We start from the raw sequence: 16,060 nt of genomic DNA on the forward strand, positions 1-16,060 counted from the left end.
TCCTGCCCAGGAAGTGGTGCTCCTGAGGGCAAATCAGGCCTGAGGAGAGTAAGTGGGGAAATGCCCCACACCCAGCCAAGTGTAGAAGCCCATCCTCACTTGCTCCTGTCCTGGTGACACTCCAGGAAAGGCCTTCTCCAGAAAGCAGGGCCAGGTGTTTTCCACTTATCTCTTATCCCCCGTCTCCCCCCCATCACCAATCACTGGTGCTTCCCTCATTTCTCATTAAGATGCGAGCAAGTGCAGAAAGCAGGCTGAAGCCTCGCTCGTTCCCTTCCCTGCACCGCCCCCATGAGGTAAACAGCAGCAACTGCGTGCTGACACTGCGTTCAGCACCTGTGCACATCTCGTTTACCCCTTACAGCCCTAGGAGCAAGTATTGTCATTGTCCCCATCTGAAAGACATAAAGAACGAGACGCAATGAGAGCAACACACAAGGTGCTGAGCAAGCTAGTGGCAGGGCTGGGACCTACCGAGCATTCTATGCTGTGTGAAATGGCCTGTGGCCTGGCTGGTTGGCTCACAGTATCCTAGGACTAAGAGGGGAAGACAGCAGAGAGCTTACGAGCCAGGTCTGCTGCCCAGGAGAAAGCACGGGGACCAGGCGGGGACAGCCACTGGCACAGTGGGGTGCAAAAAGAGCCGGCTGTGAAGATGGGCCCGCCCTACCTGCAGGAAACGTTCTCTGACATGAGATGGGTTATTCGGCCCTCTGCGCAATCTTTGAGGGTTACTGGCCATTCTTCTTCTGGGCCTCGGGGCAGGAGGAGTGGTTCTGTGCAGGAGCCCTTTCTGGCACCATTGTTTGCTCTGGGGTTGCTATGACAATGCTTCCTGAGTGGTGACACAGGGAAGAGGCCCTTACCTGTCGCTAGAGGCTCTGTAGTCCCTTGGCCCCTGGCTGCCTTTCAGGTGATACAGAGACGGGATAGAACTTTAAGTTCTGACGGCAGAAGATGGTAACAGGAGCTGCTTCTGCGGAGGGCCTTGACCAGGGAGGCTCCAGGAGAAAAGCAGGAAAGGCTGGCTCCCAGGGCTCGGGATTGGGGAGGAGGTGGCAATGACCATCTGGAACTGGGCCTAATGTGCTGGGGAGCCTGCCCCTCCTAGCCTTTTCCTTTATGGAGGAGACCCCAAAGGCCTAAGTTATCCAGTAGGTCCAGAGGTCTCAAAGAGCAAGGTCCAAGGCAACAGGGAAAAGAGGCTGGCTGTGCAGCACCAGCACTGGGAAAACCAGCAATGTCCATGCTAGACAGGTGTGTGTCGCCTGGGCATGGTGCGGGAGGGAGGTGTTTCATGCTAAAGCCCTTTGCACTGTCCTTCAATTGCTGCTTCAGACTTGCCCCCTCCCCATTACCACTGTCTCCACCATCAGTCCCTTTCTTGTCCAACCCCTCCTCATACCTTAGGGACCAGACACCAGCAGACCAGAGACCAGCATTTCCACCCTGGATTTTATTGAGCAGGTAGTTACAGTAGTGTTCTTGAGCTGGCTCACGTACACGTGGTCAGCTGGGGCCCAGGGTGGCTCTCTGCAGAGCTGAGGTGCAAGCTAAGGAAGCAGGCAGGTCAGGGGCCCTTTCAGCCTTCTCAAGCCTCTGCCCGAGTTCTCATCGGTGCTCGTCTCCCTGGCATGATTAAGGACATTATCAGAGAAACATCTAATGGGGGCACATCTGGGTGCTCACACTCTTTGCTTCAGGTGCATCCATCCCCCCACCCCAAATTCAACTCTTAACCTAATACAAGAGACCTTTTAACCCAGGATTTCTTTTTGCAGCAAAGCTGACTTGGAAACATGGGGAGGTGGGAGGGAGGGGCAGTGAGAGGGACCCCGGCAAGTAGATCCACTTGTCTTGGTAACTGGGGTAAAGAACCCTTGAGCCAGGAACCTTGGGCCTGGAAGAAACTGTGTGCTTCAGGTCCTCCCTTTTCTAGGAACTAAAAGCAAGGAAGAAAAGCAATCTGAAACCCCTTGTCATCCTACTTACCTCCTGGCAGTCTCTAGATAACGATCTAGGCAAATTAGCTTACATTTATTATTAGAGGAGAATTTGCAGAATTTGCACTATTTACAAGGCTGTCCTGCAAGGAGCAGGGAAAGTGAGAGACTGCAGGGCACAGACTGGAAACAGTTTGGGGAGCTGCTAATCTCCTTTGACCATTGCTTTTGCTTTTCCCACCTACCAGCTGCTGGCAGGGAGAAGAATTGGATTCTCTTGGCTAAGGTGTGACTGCTGCCTTGGCATGGGAGTGGAACAGTCGCTGCCCGCTGTCCTCAGTCGGAAGGCTTGGGGTGCACTGAGCCTGGGACTGCCCAGCCACAAGTGCCCAGAATGGTGGACGGCTTGAGAGGCAAGGGCAAGGGCAGGTTTCTACCGTAGCTCGGGAATGAACTGAGACCAGTTGATGTTGTCAGGGCCTAACAAGTCCTCCTCTAGGCCAGGGAAGCTGATGTCCAGGAGGATCTTGCTGAGGCTATCATTCATTGTGTCCAGAACCAGGCCTTCTGTCAGAGAACGATTGGCTGAAAGGCTGGGAACCTGTGGCTCCAGAGAGCCTGGCTTGGGGACCTCCATATTTGACGGGGAAGAGCTACTAAAGGGTTCAGAGGCAAGGTCAAAGGGTTCTGAATTGAGGAGCTCTCGGGGTGAGTCAAAGAGGGGAATATTTTTCAGTGGGGTGGTGCTGAGATCCATCAGCCCCAAGGAGTCAGGCAGGGGGCCAAGGGCACCCTGGGGGGTTTGCACTGGGCTGAAATCTAGCCCTGCCGCTTTGGCTGGGGGTGTGAGACTCCAGGATTCAGGGGTTCTGGGGAGGACAGATTTGCTCGGGGTTGAAGAGATGGGCAGCATCTCCTTAATGGGTGTCTTGAAAGGTCCTCCCTCATCCTGGGAGTAGCCAAGCTGGGAGGCAGGCTCAGAGGAGTCTGCCAGGAAAGGGAGTTCTGTGGATGGTCGGGAAGTACCAGGACCCTCCGAGAAGAGCAGCTCAGGCTCATCCAAACAGGGAGGCAGTAGATGCTGTTTTCTTCGAGAACGGCTCAGCTCCCTCCTCTCCCTTCGTTTAATCATGAGCATTTCAGAGACACACCGGGCTGGGGACTTGAGCCCACTGCAGGACTTCTTGGGCCTTGGGGTAGGAGAGTGGGACGAATCCTCCCAGGAGTGGGAGGATTGCTCTTTGAAAGACAGGGATGGGGAGGGCCACTCTTCTAAAGGAGGGCTCTCCACTTTGATGGGTCTTGCTAGGTGTGGCATTTCTTCCCCAGGCTGGATTTCTTCTTCCTTGATGCACTGAACTGGAAGCAAAGAAGCAAGCCCTTCTCCAAGACAGAGTTTCTCCTCTTTCACTGGTCCTGCAGTAGGGAGAGGGGCAATCCCCTCATCGGCTAGCTGTACCTGAAAGGGAAGCAGAGATAAGGTGCAAGGGAGCTCTTGAGGCCTTCCGATTCAACCCACTGTCACCAGGTAGGACAGAAAATCACGACTATGATAAGTGACATACTGGTACAGACCCTCTTTCTGTCTTTTTTTTTTTTTTTAAAAGATGACCGGTAAGGGGATCTTAACCCTTGGCTTGGTGTTGTCAGCACCACGCTCAGCCAGTGAGCAAACCGGCCATCCCTATATAGGATCTGAACCCATGGCCTTGGTGTTATTAGCACCGCACTCTCCCAAGTGAGCCACGGGCCGGCCCTCTATCTTCTAAACGTCTTAAAAACTATTAAATATGAGAATATGGGCCGAACCCTTGGCTCACTCAGGAGAGTGCAGCGCTGGGAGCGCCGAGGCTGCAGGTTCGGATCCTATATAGGGATGGCCGGTGCGCTCACTGGCTGAGCGTGGTGCGGGCGACACCAAGCCAAGGATTCCGATCCCCTTACCGGTCACAAATAAATAAATAAATAAATATGAGAATATGACATATGATGAGGAGGTAGTTCTATTCCCAGGGTAAAAGATGAGTATTTAATATGGTGCTGGCATAATTAGCATCCATCTGAGAGAATATAAAATTGGACACCTATCTGACTCCATATACGAAGAGTTAAACATAGAAATTGAAAACCATACAAATCCTGAAAGAGAATCTAGGAGACTACACGTACAATCTGAGGGTGGGGATGACCTTCTTAACCAAGACTGGAAACCCAGAGCGGTAAAAGAGAAGAGAAACAATATTTGACTATATAAAATTTTAAAATTTTACTGTGGCAAGAGATACCATAAACAAAGTCAAGAAACAAACAATCAATAGAAGTAGAAAAATCTCTTCAGCATGAAAGATAGGTTAATATTTTAACAAACAGCCCTCACAAATTAATAACAAAACCTAATAGAAAAGTAGGCAATGTCCGTAAATAAGCAATTCACAGAGGACAATTCCAAGTGACCAAGCAGAGTGAGAAGGTGCTCAGATTTATTGATAAACAAAGAAAGGTACCACTAAACAATGAGATAACGTTTATACACATTATATTGGCAAATATTAAAAAGACTAATAATACCTATTGCTGGCAAAGATACAGATCTTGTCATATACTGCTGGTTAAAATGTGAATTATCACAATTTTGGAAAGCAATCTAGCAATATTTAGCGAAATTTAATATTCCTTTTCACTCGTTAGTCTGATGACTGGGACTCTATCCCACAGAAATAAAGAACTAGTAAGAAAGAAATTTGCAGTGTTGTCCATAGGGCAAAAAACTAGAAACAAAATGTGCCATCAAAGTGGAATGGTTGAAAAATTTATGGTATAAGCACACCATGGAATATTATGTGACCATTAAAAAACAATGAATCGGAGCTGGCTGGTTAGCTCAGTTGGCCAGAGTATGGTGTTATAACACCAAGGACACGGTTCAGATCCCCATACTGGCCAGCCGCCAAAAGAAAACCGAAAAAACCATGAGTGAGAACTATGCCAAGGGACTTTGAAAAACTTCCATGAAGTGTCTTCAAGTTAGAATAAGACAGACTGTACAAATGTGTGTGTAATTTGATCACATTTTCCATGTTCTCTGTGCTGTATGTATAAAATGGCTGTTGACATGTATATTGTACCAAAAGCATGGATAAAATATTGAAGAAAGCATACTACATCGTCAACATGTGTCACCTTGGGAGCGGGGGTGATGTAGGTGAGATCGGGAGAGGGAGGGGAGCCAAAACGAAGAAGGCGTTAAAAAAAAGACTGCGTTAAAACCAAAACAGTAGAGGGCTGGCCCATGGCTCACTCGGGAGAGTGTGGTGCTAATAACACCAAGGCCACGGGTTCGGATCCCATACAGGGATGACCGGTTCGCTCACTTGGGAGAGCGTGGTGTTGACAACACCAAGTCAAGGGTTAAGGTCCCCTTACCGGTCATCTTTAAAAAAAAAACCAAAACAGTACACATGCTACAATGACATTGATGCATTCATGTAAAACTACATATAGCATGTATAATTTTATGTGTAATATATTTTTAAAACAGTTTTTAAATTAAAAAAATAAAAGCAAGGGCCGTCCCATGGCTCACTCGGGAGAGTGCGGTGCTGATAACACCAAGGCCAAGGATTCAGATCCCTATATAGGGATGGCCGGTTCTCTCACTTCGGAGAGCGTGGTGCTGACAACACCAAGTCAAGGGTTAAGATCCCCTTACCAGTCATCTTTTAAAAAAAATAAAAATAAATAAAAATAAAAGCAAATGCAAGTTTGTCTAAACATGTCCAGAGGTCATGCTTTTCTTTTTTTTTTTTGTCTTTTTGTCTTTTTTTTTCCGTGTCCGGCAATGGATCGCAACCCTCAGTGTTGCCCCCGTACCGGACCGGGTACCGGCAACGGGATCGCAACCCTTGGCATTGCTCCCACGCCTCGCTCAGCCAGAGAGAGGGAACCGGTCTGGATGTGGGATCCGAACCCTCGGGTGGGAGCGCCGCCATGCTTCCCAAGCGGCGCACTATCCAGTGCACCACTGGGCCGGCCCTAGGCCATGCTTTTCCATCCCATGAAAGGGTAGGGGAAGACTTTTTCTCTGGCTACAGGTCAGCCCCTACTCATGAAACCTTATGGTCTTAACTTGTCCTTCTCACCTTCTCTTCAAGCTACACCAGTGACGCTCAATTGGGTGATCCCCCACCCCGGGGACATTTGGCAATGTCTGGAGACACTTTAATTGTCACAACTGTGGAGTGCTGGGCCGGCCCGGTGGCGCACTGCTATAGTGCGCCGCTTGGGAAGTGTGGCGGCGCTCCCGCCCGAGGGTTCGAATCCCACATGCAGACCGGCCGCTCACTGGCTGAGCGAGGGGCGGGAGCAACACCGAGGGTTGCGATCCCGTGGCCAGTCCCGGTCCGGTATGGGCGCGACACTGAGGGTTGTGATCCGTTGCCGTTCACGAAAAAAGACAAAAAGGATTAAAAAAAAAAAAAAAACAACTGTGGAGTGCTACTGACATCTAGTGGGGAAGACAAGGGATGCTCCTAAACATCCTTCAATGGACAGGACAGCACCCCTCCACCAACAAAGAAGTATCTGACCCTAAATGTCAGTAGGACTGAGGCTGAGAAGCCCTGAGCTAGCCTGACCCATCCGCTCTCCTAGTAGTAGGGACAAACTGGCATTTCCTGCCTCCGCGGCACTGCCCAAGAATACTGTCTCCATACCTGTGCTCACCAAAATCCACTTCTTCCTAAGAACTACCTTACTTTTGAACTCTTCCTTGACCGTCCCAGCCAATCTCTCATAATCACTCTTGTGTGAATTCTTATAAACTCATCAGGTATGCATGGGCCTTCTGACATCACTTACATTGTGATCCAAATTCCTTTTAAGCTCTTAATAATGCTATTAAATTTTCCTGTGTTTCTATGCTCTGTCTATCCCACTAGATTTATACACTTCTCAAGGAACACTTAGCAAAGGGCTTTGCAAGCTGTAGGTCCAATACTTCAAATTGATTAGAATCTCTCTTCAGGGAAAAATAGAGCACACTCACCTTGGGGGCGATGCGGACTCGCTTGCTGTGGCGGGCGAGCTCTGAGCTCATGAGCGAGGCTGCCAGTGGCAATGGCACCTTCACTGAGGGCTGCAACACCAGTGGCTGGTTCATCGGGAACCGGATGGGCACCAGGTATGAGCTGACCCGTGGCAGCAGTGGTTTCATCTTCCGCCCTAGGGGGAAACGGGAGATCAGGAGGAGGGGGAGCAGGGATACACCCCTTCTCAGCCCCAGGAGCTTCGCTCTCCTTCTCTGGGCTCACATCCCTTTGAGCTGGGAGCAGAATCCCTGGGTCTGATTCCCCGCAGCTACGCCCCCAGAAGAAGGACTAGGCCTGAGGCCAGCTCTCCCATACTAACGTGCGCCCAGTGGGAGTTCAGTTTTGATGGTCACATTCCGGCGGAGCTCAGGATTGGGTCGTTTCTGCTGCTGCTTGTGGCAGATGAGGAGAGAAAGAAACCCGAGTTAGTAAGGTGAAGGGAGAGGCAAAACCCCGCCAGCTGCTCTGTTACTGTGCACGTAAGCTTACTGACAGCCCAGAGAGGAAGAGCCCATGTGAGGGGACGGATGCAGGCAAGCACACCCTCCAAAGCCTTGGTCAGTGGGAAGGGTGGGCAGCATACAGATGCACAGTGGCAGGACAGTCCCACCGCCTCCTCCATGTGTCCTACCAACCCCAGGGGATGCGAAAGCATGTGGCCACATGAGTGTCAGAGAAAAGCCGGCTAGAAGAGTGAGAACAAACTGCCACCTGCGAGGCCGGTGTCGTGCCTTCTCTGCCTAGCGCACTGTGATGCCTGTGGGAGGGAAGGACAAGGGGCACTGCCACCAGCCTCATGTCCCTCACTCCCAGGAGCCTCAGGGTGCTCTGTGTTTAGGGCTGGGGTCACATAGCTGTGGGCTCCCTTCCCCGCATCATATCTTGTCTCTGTCCACTAAAGCCATGCTGAGCAGTGAAAGGAAAACAAGGCTAAGCCCCGAGCCAGAGGGAAAGAATCTTACTGATTCCAAGTGCTCAGGTGACTGTGGAGACCCTGGGTCCAGTGGCTGGTGGTGGCCAGGCATTGTGGGAGAGAAATTAAATGCAGTTACCACCACGGCGATCAACCTGACCAGACTCGGAAGAACGCCTATTCCCAACTGAGGCCGAGGAACACCCTGGACAACTGTCCCTCCCAGGAGTATGGTGATGGCTACCAGCAGCCTGATGGGCACTCTGAAATCCCAAAACAATAGCTTCTCCCTGAAAAGATGTTCTGGTGGCTCAGTTTCTGGTCTCCAGCCTCAAAGAAGGGCTTTATTAGAGCAAGGTTTCCCAGACTCTCTCTGTAAGAATCACCTGAGATACTTGTTAAAAATATAAGTTCCTGGGCCCATCCCAGAACCACTGAATTAGGAACCCCAAGAAAGAGGCCTGGAAAGCTGCATTTTAACAAGAGTCTCAGGCAATTCTTATCCCCAGGGAAGTTAGGGAAACACTGCCCTGGGAAGTTGTCTATTATGGATCAGAACAGTCCTTTCCGTGTCATGGTCTAGCACAAAAGTGTGTCATTTGGTATTTATCAACTGTACTTAATTCAGCGGCTTTTATGCAGGTCACTAATTGGCTGGCTTCTAACTCTCCCCTGATCAAATAAGAGCATCACAAGAGATTGTTTCCTTTTAACATAGCTATTACTACCTCCAGCTCTGGCCCTCTTTAGATGGATTCAGGACACTCACCTTAAACACCTGGTCCAACGTCAAGTAGCGATTGGCACTGGGGTGAATGGTCCAAAAGGAGACCTTGCCATTGGCAGACGTTTCCCGAACAAACATGTCATGGAGAGAAAGGTTATGGCGAATGGAATTCTGAAAGAAGAGAAAGATGACCACTTACAAGCTACTTTAGCTTCACAATATCACCTTTGAAACTAACAAGGATTCAATCCCTGTACCAGCCAGCTGCCAAAAAAAAGAGAAGAAGAAAAGAATAGTGAAATAAATCAGACTCAGGCCTCTCCCACTGTGCTCGGCACAGGCTTTGTCCTGTGTCCTTGTAAATTCGTCTCTTGGCAGCTCTCTTCCTGACATACCACACTGCAGAGCTGTTACCCTCAGCCATAAACCCATCCACTCCAAGGAGATAAAGACTGACTGGTGCCACTCTTTAGGCTAGTGATAAAGAAAAGACCTGGATAGCTGTCAGAGGCTAGGAAAGTGGAGAGAGACTGTCAAGCAGTAATCATTGGGAAAGTAGGCGGATGAGAGAAATTAAGAATCTCGGAAGTTGGGCCGGCCTGGTGGCGCACTGGATGGTGCGCCGCTTGGGAAGCGCGGCGGCGCTCCCGTCCGAGGGTTCGGATCCCACATACAGACCGGCTCCCGCTCACTGGCTGAGCGAGGCGCGGGAGCAACACCGAGGCTTGCGATCCCGTTGCCGGTCCCCGGTCCGGTACGGGGGCAACACTGAGGGTTGCGATCCGTTGCCGGACACGGAAAAAAGACAAAAAAAAAAAAAAAAAGAATCTCGGAAGTTAAGTTGACATAAGGGTGTAAAGTTAAGAGATCTACTTTGGGGAAAATAAAACAAAACACCCCTGGCTTGGCATCGAGCCCCTGTCAGAAGACCTGATTTGTGGCTCTGACAATGACCAACAGTGTGAGCTATATAGACTCCAAGGCAACTCAGTGTTCCCATGAATAAAATGAAGAGAAAATCCCTGTCCCCTAGAAATGATATGTGACATTTTTGGAGTTGAATCTTGGATAAAAATGAGGCTCACAGATTGCGTTTTTTTTTTTTTCTTTTCCATTAAGATCTTTTCATAAAAGTACTCAGTCACTCCAGTTGCTGGTACCTAGGACTGCTGTTCAGTGTAGCACAAAGGTGGGCTTGGTGCTACACTGAAGACTCTCCATAAACCTTAGGTAGTAACAGACAAAGTGGTTACAGAGCTCTCATCAATGAGTTTGCCTAGATTCAGTAGGAGCGAGTCACAATACAAAAGATAAGTTTGTTTACAGTTCTAGCATCCTTTGCACTTAAGTGCTGCTCTAGAGCACTAGAAAACACTGCAGCACAGCACCAGAGACAAACCATCAGGCCAGAGTGACCTCGACTTTGGCTGTTATGGGACATACTACCTTCCAGCCTGGCTTGGCAATGTGCTTGAAATAGGGGAAGTGGTCCTCGATCCAAGTATAGATGTCTTTCAAGGTCATGCGCTTCCTCTCAGTGCTGTTGATGGCAAATTGTATCATGGCCATATAAGAGTAGGGCGGCCGCTCAGATACAGAGTCCTGCCAGGATGTTGATGCTCCTGAGGGCTCCTCAACCTGAGAAGCCAAAGGGAAAGAGATAAGAGAATGACATAGAAGAGTTCACAGGAACCACCCCCACCTGGCCCCTTGACAAACACCCCCTGGAGAAACCTTTATCCCATAAAATTGTACTAGAAACAAACTCATCTGAGATCACTATTCCATAGAATAAAACTTTAGGATTGGGAAGGATCTTGGAGATGATCTCGTCTACACCCTAGCCAATAAGGAATTGCTTCTCAGTCATCATTCATTTTGTTGAAAACATTGTCCAATAATAAGAGAAAGTCCAGTCTCTTCTAGTTGAAACTTACTCAGGAGAGTTTGGGTGTATCCTATGATTCTCAAAGCACTCATTTTATACTAACACCATGCCCATTTTTTGGACTTGCAGGTCAAGAGAGGTCTTAGTCCCATCTCTACTCCGGATGTGATGTGAATAAACCCATCTCATTTCAATAGAAAATGTTTGTATGAGAGAAACATTCCCAAGAGCATGGGACAAATGTCTGCAAAACGCACATTTGGCTAAGTCTTAGCAAAAGATCCCATCAGTTGTGTTTTTAAAACTTGAGATAGGGCCGGCCCGGTGGCGCACTGGATAGTGCACCGCTTGGGAAGCGCGGTGGCGCTCCCGCCCGAGGGTTCGGATCCCACATACAGACCGGTTCCCGCTCACTGGCTGAGCGAGGCGCGGGAGCAACGCCGAGTGTTGCAATCCCGTTGCCGGTCCCCGGTCCGGTACGGGGGCAACACTGAGGGTTGCGATCCGTTGCCGGACACGGAAAAAGACAAAAAAAAAAAAAACTTGAGATATAACTTTATAAAGTGCACAGATTTTAAGCATACAGCTCAAGTGATACTTATGTACACATCCATATAAAATTTCACTTTTGAAAGTTGTTGAATGAATGATTAAAGGGTATATACAACAGAAGCTAGATATTGATATTGGCAACTGCGTAAAAAAAAAATCAGAGTACTCAATTGGGTCAGATCAATTTTGATTGGTGGGGAAGTATTTAAAATTCATATCTAACTCAATTTATTTGCTATTAATATTATATTTTCTAATAAAACTATCTTGTTAAAGATGCTATATTTAATTCATACTTTTGGGATGCCTCTTTAAAGTTCAAGTGGCTTCCCAAACTAAGACCTCTTAATTATTTCCTGAATACCTACTAAGTACTTACTGAGAGCAGAACACTAAACCAAGTTCTGATGGAAATAAGAGTGAGCAAAGGGAATTTGTCCTTAGAAAATTCCACAGACGGGGGAAAGAAAGATCCCAGGCAGAAAAGTAGGTCAAAAGTCATACAGAATAGCACTAAGTGGAGTGCTAATGCCGGAACTTGGAAATTCTGCTCCAGTGGGCCACTCAATCCATTTCCCTTCTTAGAAATTCCCTGCATGGGCTCTGACTTCCCAAGTGAGCAACAGAACAGTTTACCTTAACCTGACTCTGCTCCAGGTGACGATTTTCTTTTTCCTCCTTCTCTTGCTTGATGCTGCAGGAGCCCAGTCCATCAGAACTCATCTTTCCAAGCCACTGGATATTGGTTAAGCTGTTGTCAAGAGTGCAGCCTGCTGCCTCACCACCAGCTAGAGGGATAACAATCCAAGACCCCACTTAGTTGTCTGGTTAGATGCCCAGTAGGCCCATCAAAATTGGTGGTTAGGGATCATCTCTCCAAAACCTCTACCCTTAGGGACAGGGAATACATGCAGAATCTATTGTAGCTCCAACTTATTCTGCCACATCATGGATTTCAGGAGACATTTAGGAGCATAGTTCAAATTGCATTTCAATCTCAGCCACACTGAACCTTAGAGATCAGTCAAGGCAATCTTACAAAAGAGTTATTGAGTATCTGCACAAAAAGGTCACTTTTCCTCTTTTTTTTTTAAAAGATGACCAGTAAGGGGATCTTAACCCTTGACTTGGTGTTGTCAGCACCGCGCTCACCCAGTGAGCTAACCGGCCATCCCTATATGGGATCTGAACCCGTGTCCTTGGTGTTATCAGCACCAAACTCTCCCAAGTGGGCTACGGGCCAGCCCTCACTTTTCCTCTTCATGCTTCAGATTTCTCCTTTATTAAGACAGAGAAAGATTCTTACTTCCTTATCGGGTCAATGGAAAGGATAAACAGAAACAATAAACAAGACCTTTTCCAATGTAAAGAAGGCAATAGAAATGCTAAATTATTATTATTGCCCTTTCAACAATGCCCAAAGGATCTGGGTCAAGGTTTCAGGAAGAAGAAAGACGAGGCTTTCCCTTGGGTGATGCTAGATGCCTGTCTGTTGCAAGCATCAGCATGACTGACTGCAGATCTTGCCACCAGAAAGGAAAGGCTGGGCTCCTCACCCCTTTGCCTTGTAGACCACTTACCACAGCTCTCCTGTCTCTTCCCGGGAATGGCTCCAGTTGTTCTAGGAAGATTCGCGTCCTTAGCTGCAGGTTTTGGTCCCAGCGTCTCGGGGATCACTTCTGTCCTCTTGGAATCATTGCTGGTTTGGTCTTGAGGATGGGGTCCTGGAGGGTGAGTTGGGGCTCCCCCACAGCTGATGAGAATGAATTTGTTTGGCCCGCTGCTGCCACTCTCCTTTCCTTTGGCAGTCAAAGCTGTGATGATGCTCTGGATATTGGCATTGTTGGGGATAGCCACTACTTGGGTGTTGGGCATGGTAGGGTGGTTAATAATCTTGATCCCTGCTGGAAACTTGCAAGACTTGGACTCTGCCACTTCCTTGGAGGCCTGTCCTTGACTAGACTCTTGCTGGGGTCTCTTACGTTCTTCCTCTGATGTTTCACCTGGGGCATTTTGAACAGGAAGGGGCAGCCTCCGTCTTTTGAGAATCAGTGGCCGACGGGGGCTCGTTTTCATTATGAATCTGTGCTTTCACTCTCCATTGAGAATCACAAGCATGTACCCTGGAAAGTGCAAAGAACAGCAGCTGTCAGAGATGTGTTAGGCTGAGAAGGGGTTCTTTTAGAAAAAGGTAGTCTTTTTCATATGACCAGGAGCATGAGCCCAAAGGCCCAAGTGAATGCTCCCTGGGCCTTTGTAAAGACCTAAGACAATAAGAATATGAGCTGTATTGACTAAAGGAAACTGACTGCAGCAAACAGAAGCAACTTAAAGGGAAAAGTGGGACTGGGTTGGAGACTGCCAAAGGTCTCTTCTGGAGGCTTAAGAATGTTTGGCTACAGAAACAAGTGGAACAGCTACAAAAACGTGGAAATCTCTATTATTGCCTACAACGATACAGATAGATCACTTGCAATGACTGTAGGGACAGGAGTGGAGGACATATGGTAATTACGAGTTCTGACAAAACTTTGATCCTATAATCCATTACAGGATAAAGCCTTTATATATATATATTTTTTTTTTGTCTTTTTTTTTTTTTTCGTGTCCGGCAACGGATCGCAACCCTCAGTGTCGCCCCCGCACCGGACCGGGACCGGCAACGGGATCGCAACCCTCGGTGTTGCGTCCGCACCTCGCTCAGCCAGTGAGCGGGAACCGGTCTGTATGTGGGATCCGAACCCTCGGGCGGGAGCGCTGCCACGCTCTCAAGCGACGCACTGTAGCAGTGCGCCACCGGGCCGGCCCGTAAAGCCTTTATATTTTTAAGTCATCTTACTTTGTAAATAACAGATAGGATCATGCCCATAGAATCAGAGGAGATAGACAGTACTTGCACTATTGTCACACCGCTGGAGAAATCATCTCCCAGTTCACAAAACCTTACACAAAAGGAAAATTTCTCTATTCAAGGCACACAGAAAGGTTGTGCAGTGTGGAGGATGCCAACATTAATAAAATGTATTTCACAGGGTCTGGCTGTGGCTTGGTGGGGCCACAGCCCTGCAGTTTAAGGTATAGCCTAACTTTAGAATTGCACATAGAAATGCTAAGCTTGGGAAAAACAGAAAACTTTCCCAGGACTAAAGTCTCCGCTGTAGATTAAAAAAACAAACAAACAAACAAAAAAAAACTGTAACAGTAAAACGCTCGCTCTGAGGGCAGATGTCCTTGGTGCAGCTAAACCTTATGATGGGAAAGTACCACAATCATCTCATTGCTCTTTTTGTAACCACCCGTGTTAAACTGAGAGAAAACCTCTTCGGGGTTATTTCCTAGGAATTCTTCTCTCTTGAAAGATTTGCCTGGAATTAACCCCTTCTGGGCCTCTCACTGCTCTGGACAAATGGGCTTTGAGTATCCTTTGCGTCTCCATCACCCTGGGAGAGGTGACAGTGCACAGTGTGCACCACACAACTCTAGGGGTTGCCATTCATTTCCAGGCTATTATCCTTGTATTAATTTATCAGCACCGCACTCTACCGAGTGAGCCACGGGCCGGCCCAATCCTTGTATTAATTTAAAAAATGTATATTTTCTTTCACAATTTGCAAAATATTTATATAGTGATATTTTAGAACTTGTCATGTACTTACACATACTTTAACTTTCTTTCTTTTTTTTTTTTTTTTTAAAGATGACCGGTAAGGGGATCTCAACCCTTGGCTTGGTGTTGTCAGCACCACGCTCAGCCAGTGAGCAAACCGGCCATCCCTATATAGGATCCGAACCCGTGGCCTTGGTGTTATCAGCACCGCACTCTACCAAGTGAGCCACGGGCCGGCCTTCTAAGCATATTTTGGTACTTGACTTTTCTTCCAGAACCAAGACTATCTGCCCTTCTCCTGACTGCTAGAATGTGCTATCATCAATATGCTAAGGTGGTCTTGAAATGCTGAGAAAGTAGTCTTTTTTTTAAAAAAAAAAGTGCTTTGTTGATTTTAATAGATATATGGAATACTCTGCCTTTAAGTGAAATTGTACAATTCTATTTTGAGGTAAGTTGAGAGATAGAGGAACTGGTTGTCTCTTTTTTAGGACGCCTGCTATCTCCCCCAAACGATTGCACTCTTTTGGCATTTGCCATCTGCTTAGGGTTCACAGGACCTTCCTGCCCTACCACCTCCCTTTCCTTTGTATCTAGGTTTTCCCTACCTTCAAATCTCAGTTTTACTTCTGTCTCCTATCTCTCCAAGCCTCCCTCCCTAACCCCATCAATCGGTAGATACTATTCCTCTTTTTCCACAGGATATCTAAGAATTTTCTCTTCTACTTCCTGACCAGCCTCTTCATTTTATTGCTCACACTTCCTAGCTGGGGAGGCTTCCAGAGTGACCTCTCTGACCCCACCCCCAGCCCGAGCAGGGAAACCTTGCTACATTCTCAAGAATCAGGAGAAGGGCCCTGCAAAAGGGTAAGGTGAAGGCAGGGTTGCCTGGTGGTGAGAACGCCTGACAGCCAGGGAGGGTGTGTGCGGGCTGGTCTCCGACTCGATGCAGAACACGCTCAGTCTTCATGCCAGCCACAGTCCGCGCTAAGAAAGTGGGCCACCCCAGCCGTCCCGAGGCTGTGGGCAGGAGGCAGAGGGCACACTTCCACAGAAGGCCAAGGGGCGCTCTGAGAAAGCAGTGAGAAGGCCAAGGCCAGGAGATTGGATGCAGAAAAAAAAAATTGCACCCGCGCCGAGCCCTCCTTCCCTTTGCGGCCCCGAACCTCGGCTCGTGTCCCGCGCCCTGCTGCGGGCCGCCCGGGACGACTTGCCCCCGCCTCTGCTCCGTCCCTGCGCCCCGCTCACCTCCAGACGAGCCGCCGCCGCCGGGCTGTCCGGCCTCCTCCAACCTGCCGGCCGAGCCAGGGTCCCGGGCAGGGACTCGCGCCGGGCCGGCCGGG

General features: G+C 48.6%; 1 protein-coding gene across 5 annotated transcripts; it reads right to left on the reverse strand.

The window, feature by feature from the left end:
• Positions 1-1,437: 1,437 nt before the first annotated feature.
• Positions 1,438-13,235, reverse strand: FOXM1 (forkhead box M1). 5 transcript variants are annotated; one of them, XM_008577866.1, is made up of 8 exons: positions 12,691-13,235; positions 11,747-11,898; positions 10,117-10,308; positions 8,713-8,841; positions 7,993-8,037; positions 7,350-7,419; positions 6,988-7,163; positions 1,438-3,402 (listed from the first exon to the last, which is right to left on the reverse strand). In XM_008577866.1, the coding sequence occupies exons 1-8, from the start codon at positions 13,184-13,186 to the stop codon at positions 2,377-2,379; spliced, it is 2,286 nt and encodes a 761-aa protein (XP_008576088.1). In that variant the 5' UTR covers positions 13,187-13,235; the 3' UTR covers positions 1,438-2,376. The 5 variants fall into 5 exon arrangements, with proteins under 5 accessions (XP_008576088.1, XP_008576094.1, XP_008576103.1 ...); XM_008577872.1 differs by having other exon boundaries at positions 12,694-13,186; XM_008577881.1 differs by lacking the exon at positions 7,993-8,037 and having other exon boundaries at positions 12,694-13,233.
• Positions 13,236-16,060: the final 2,825 nt, after the last annotated feature.

Source organism: Galeopterus variegatus, unplaced genomic scaffold (genome assembly GCF_000696425.1).
Source record: "Galeopterus variegatus unplaced genomic scaffold, G_variegatus-3.0.2 Scaffold70, whole genome shotgun sequence".
NCBI lineage: Eukaryota > Metazoa > Chordata > Mammalia > Dermoptera > Cynocephalidae > Galeopterus > Galeopterus variegatus.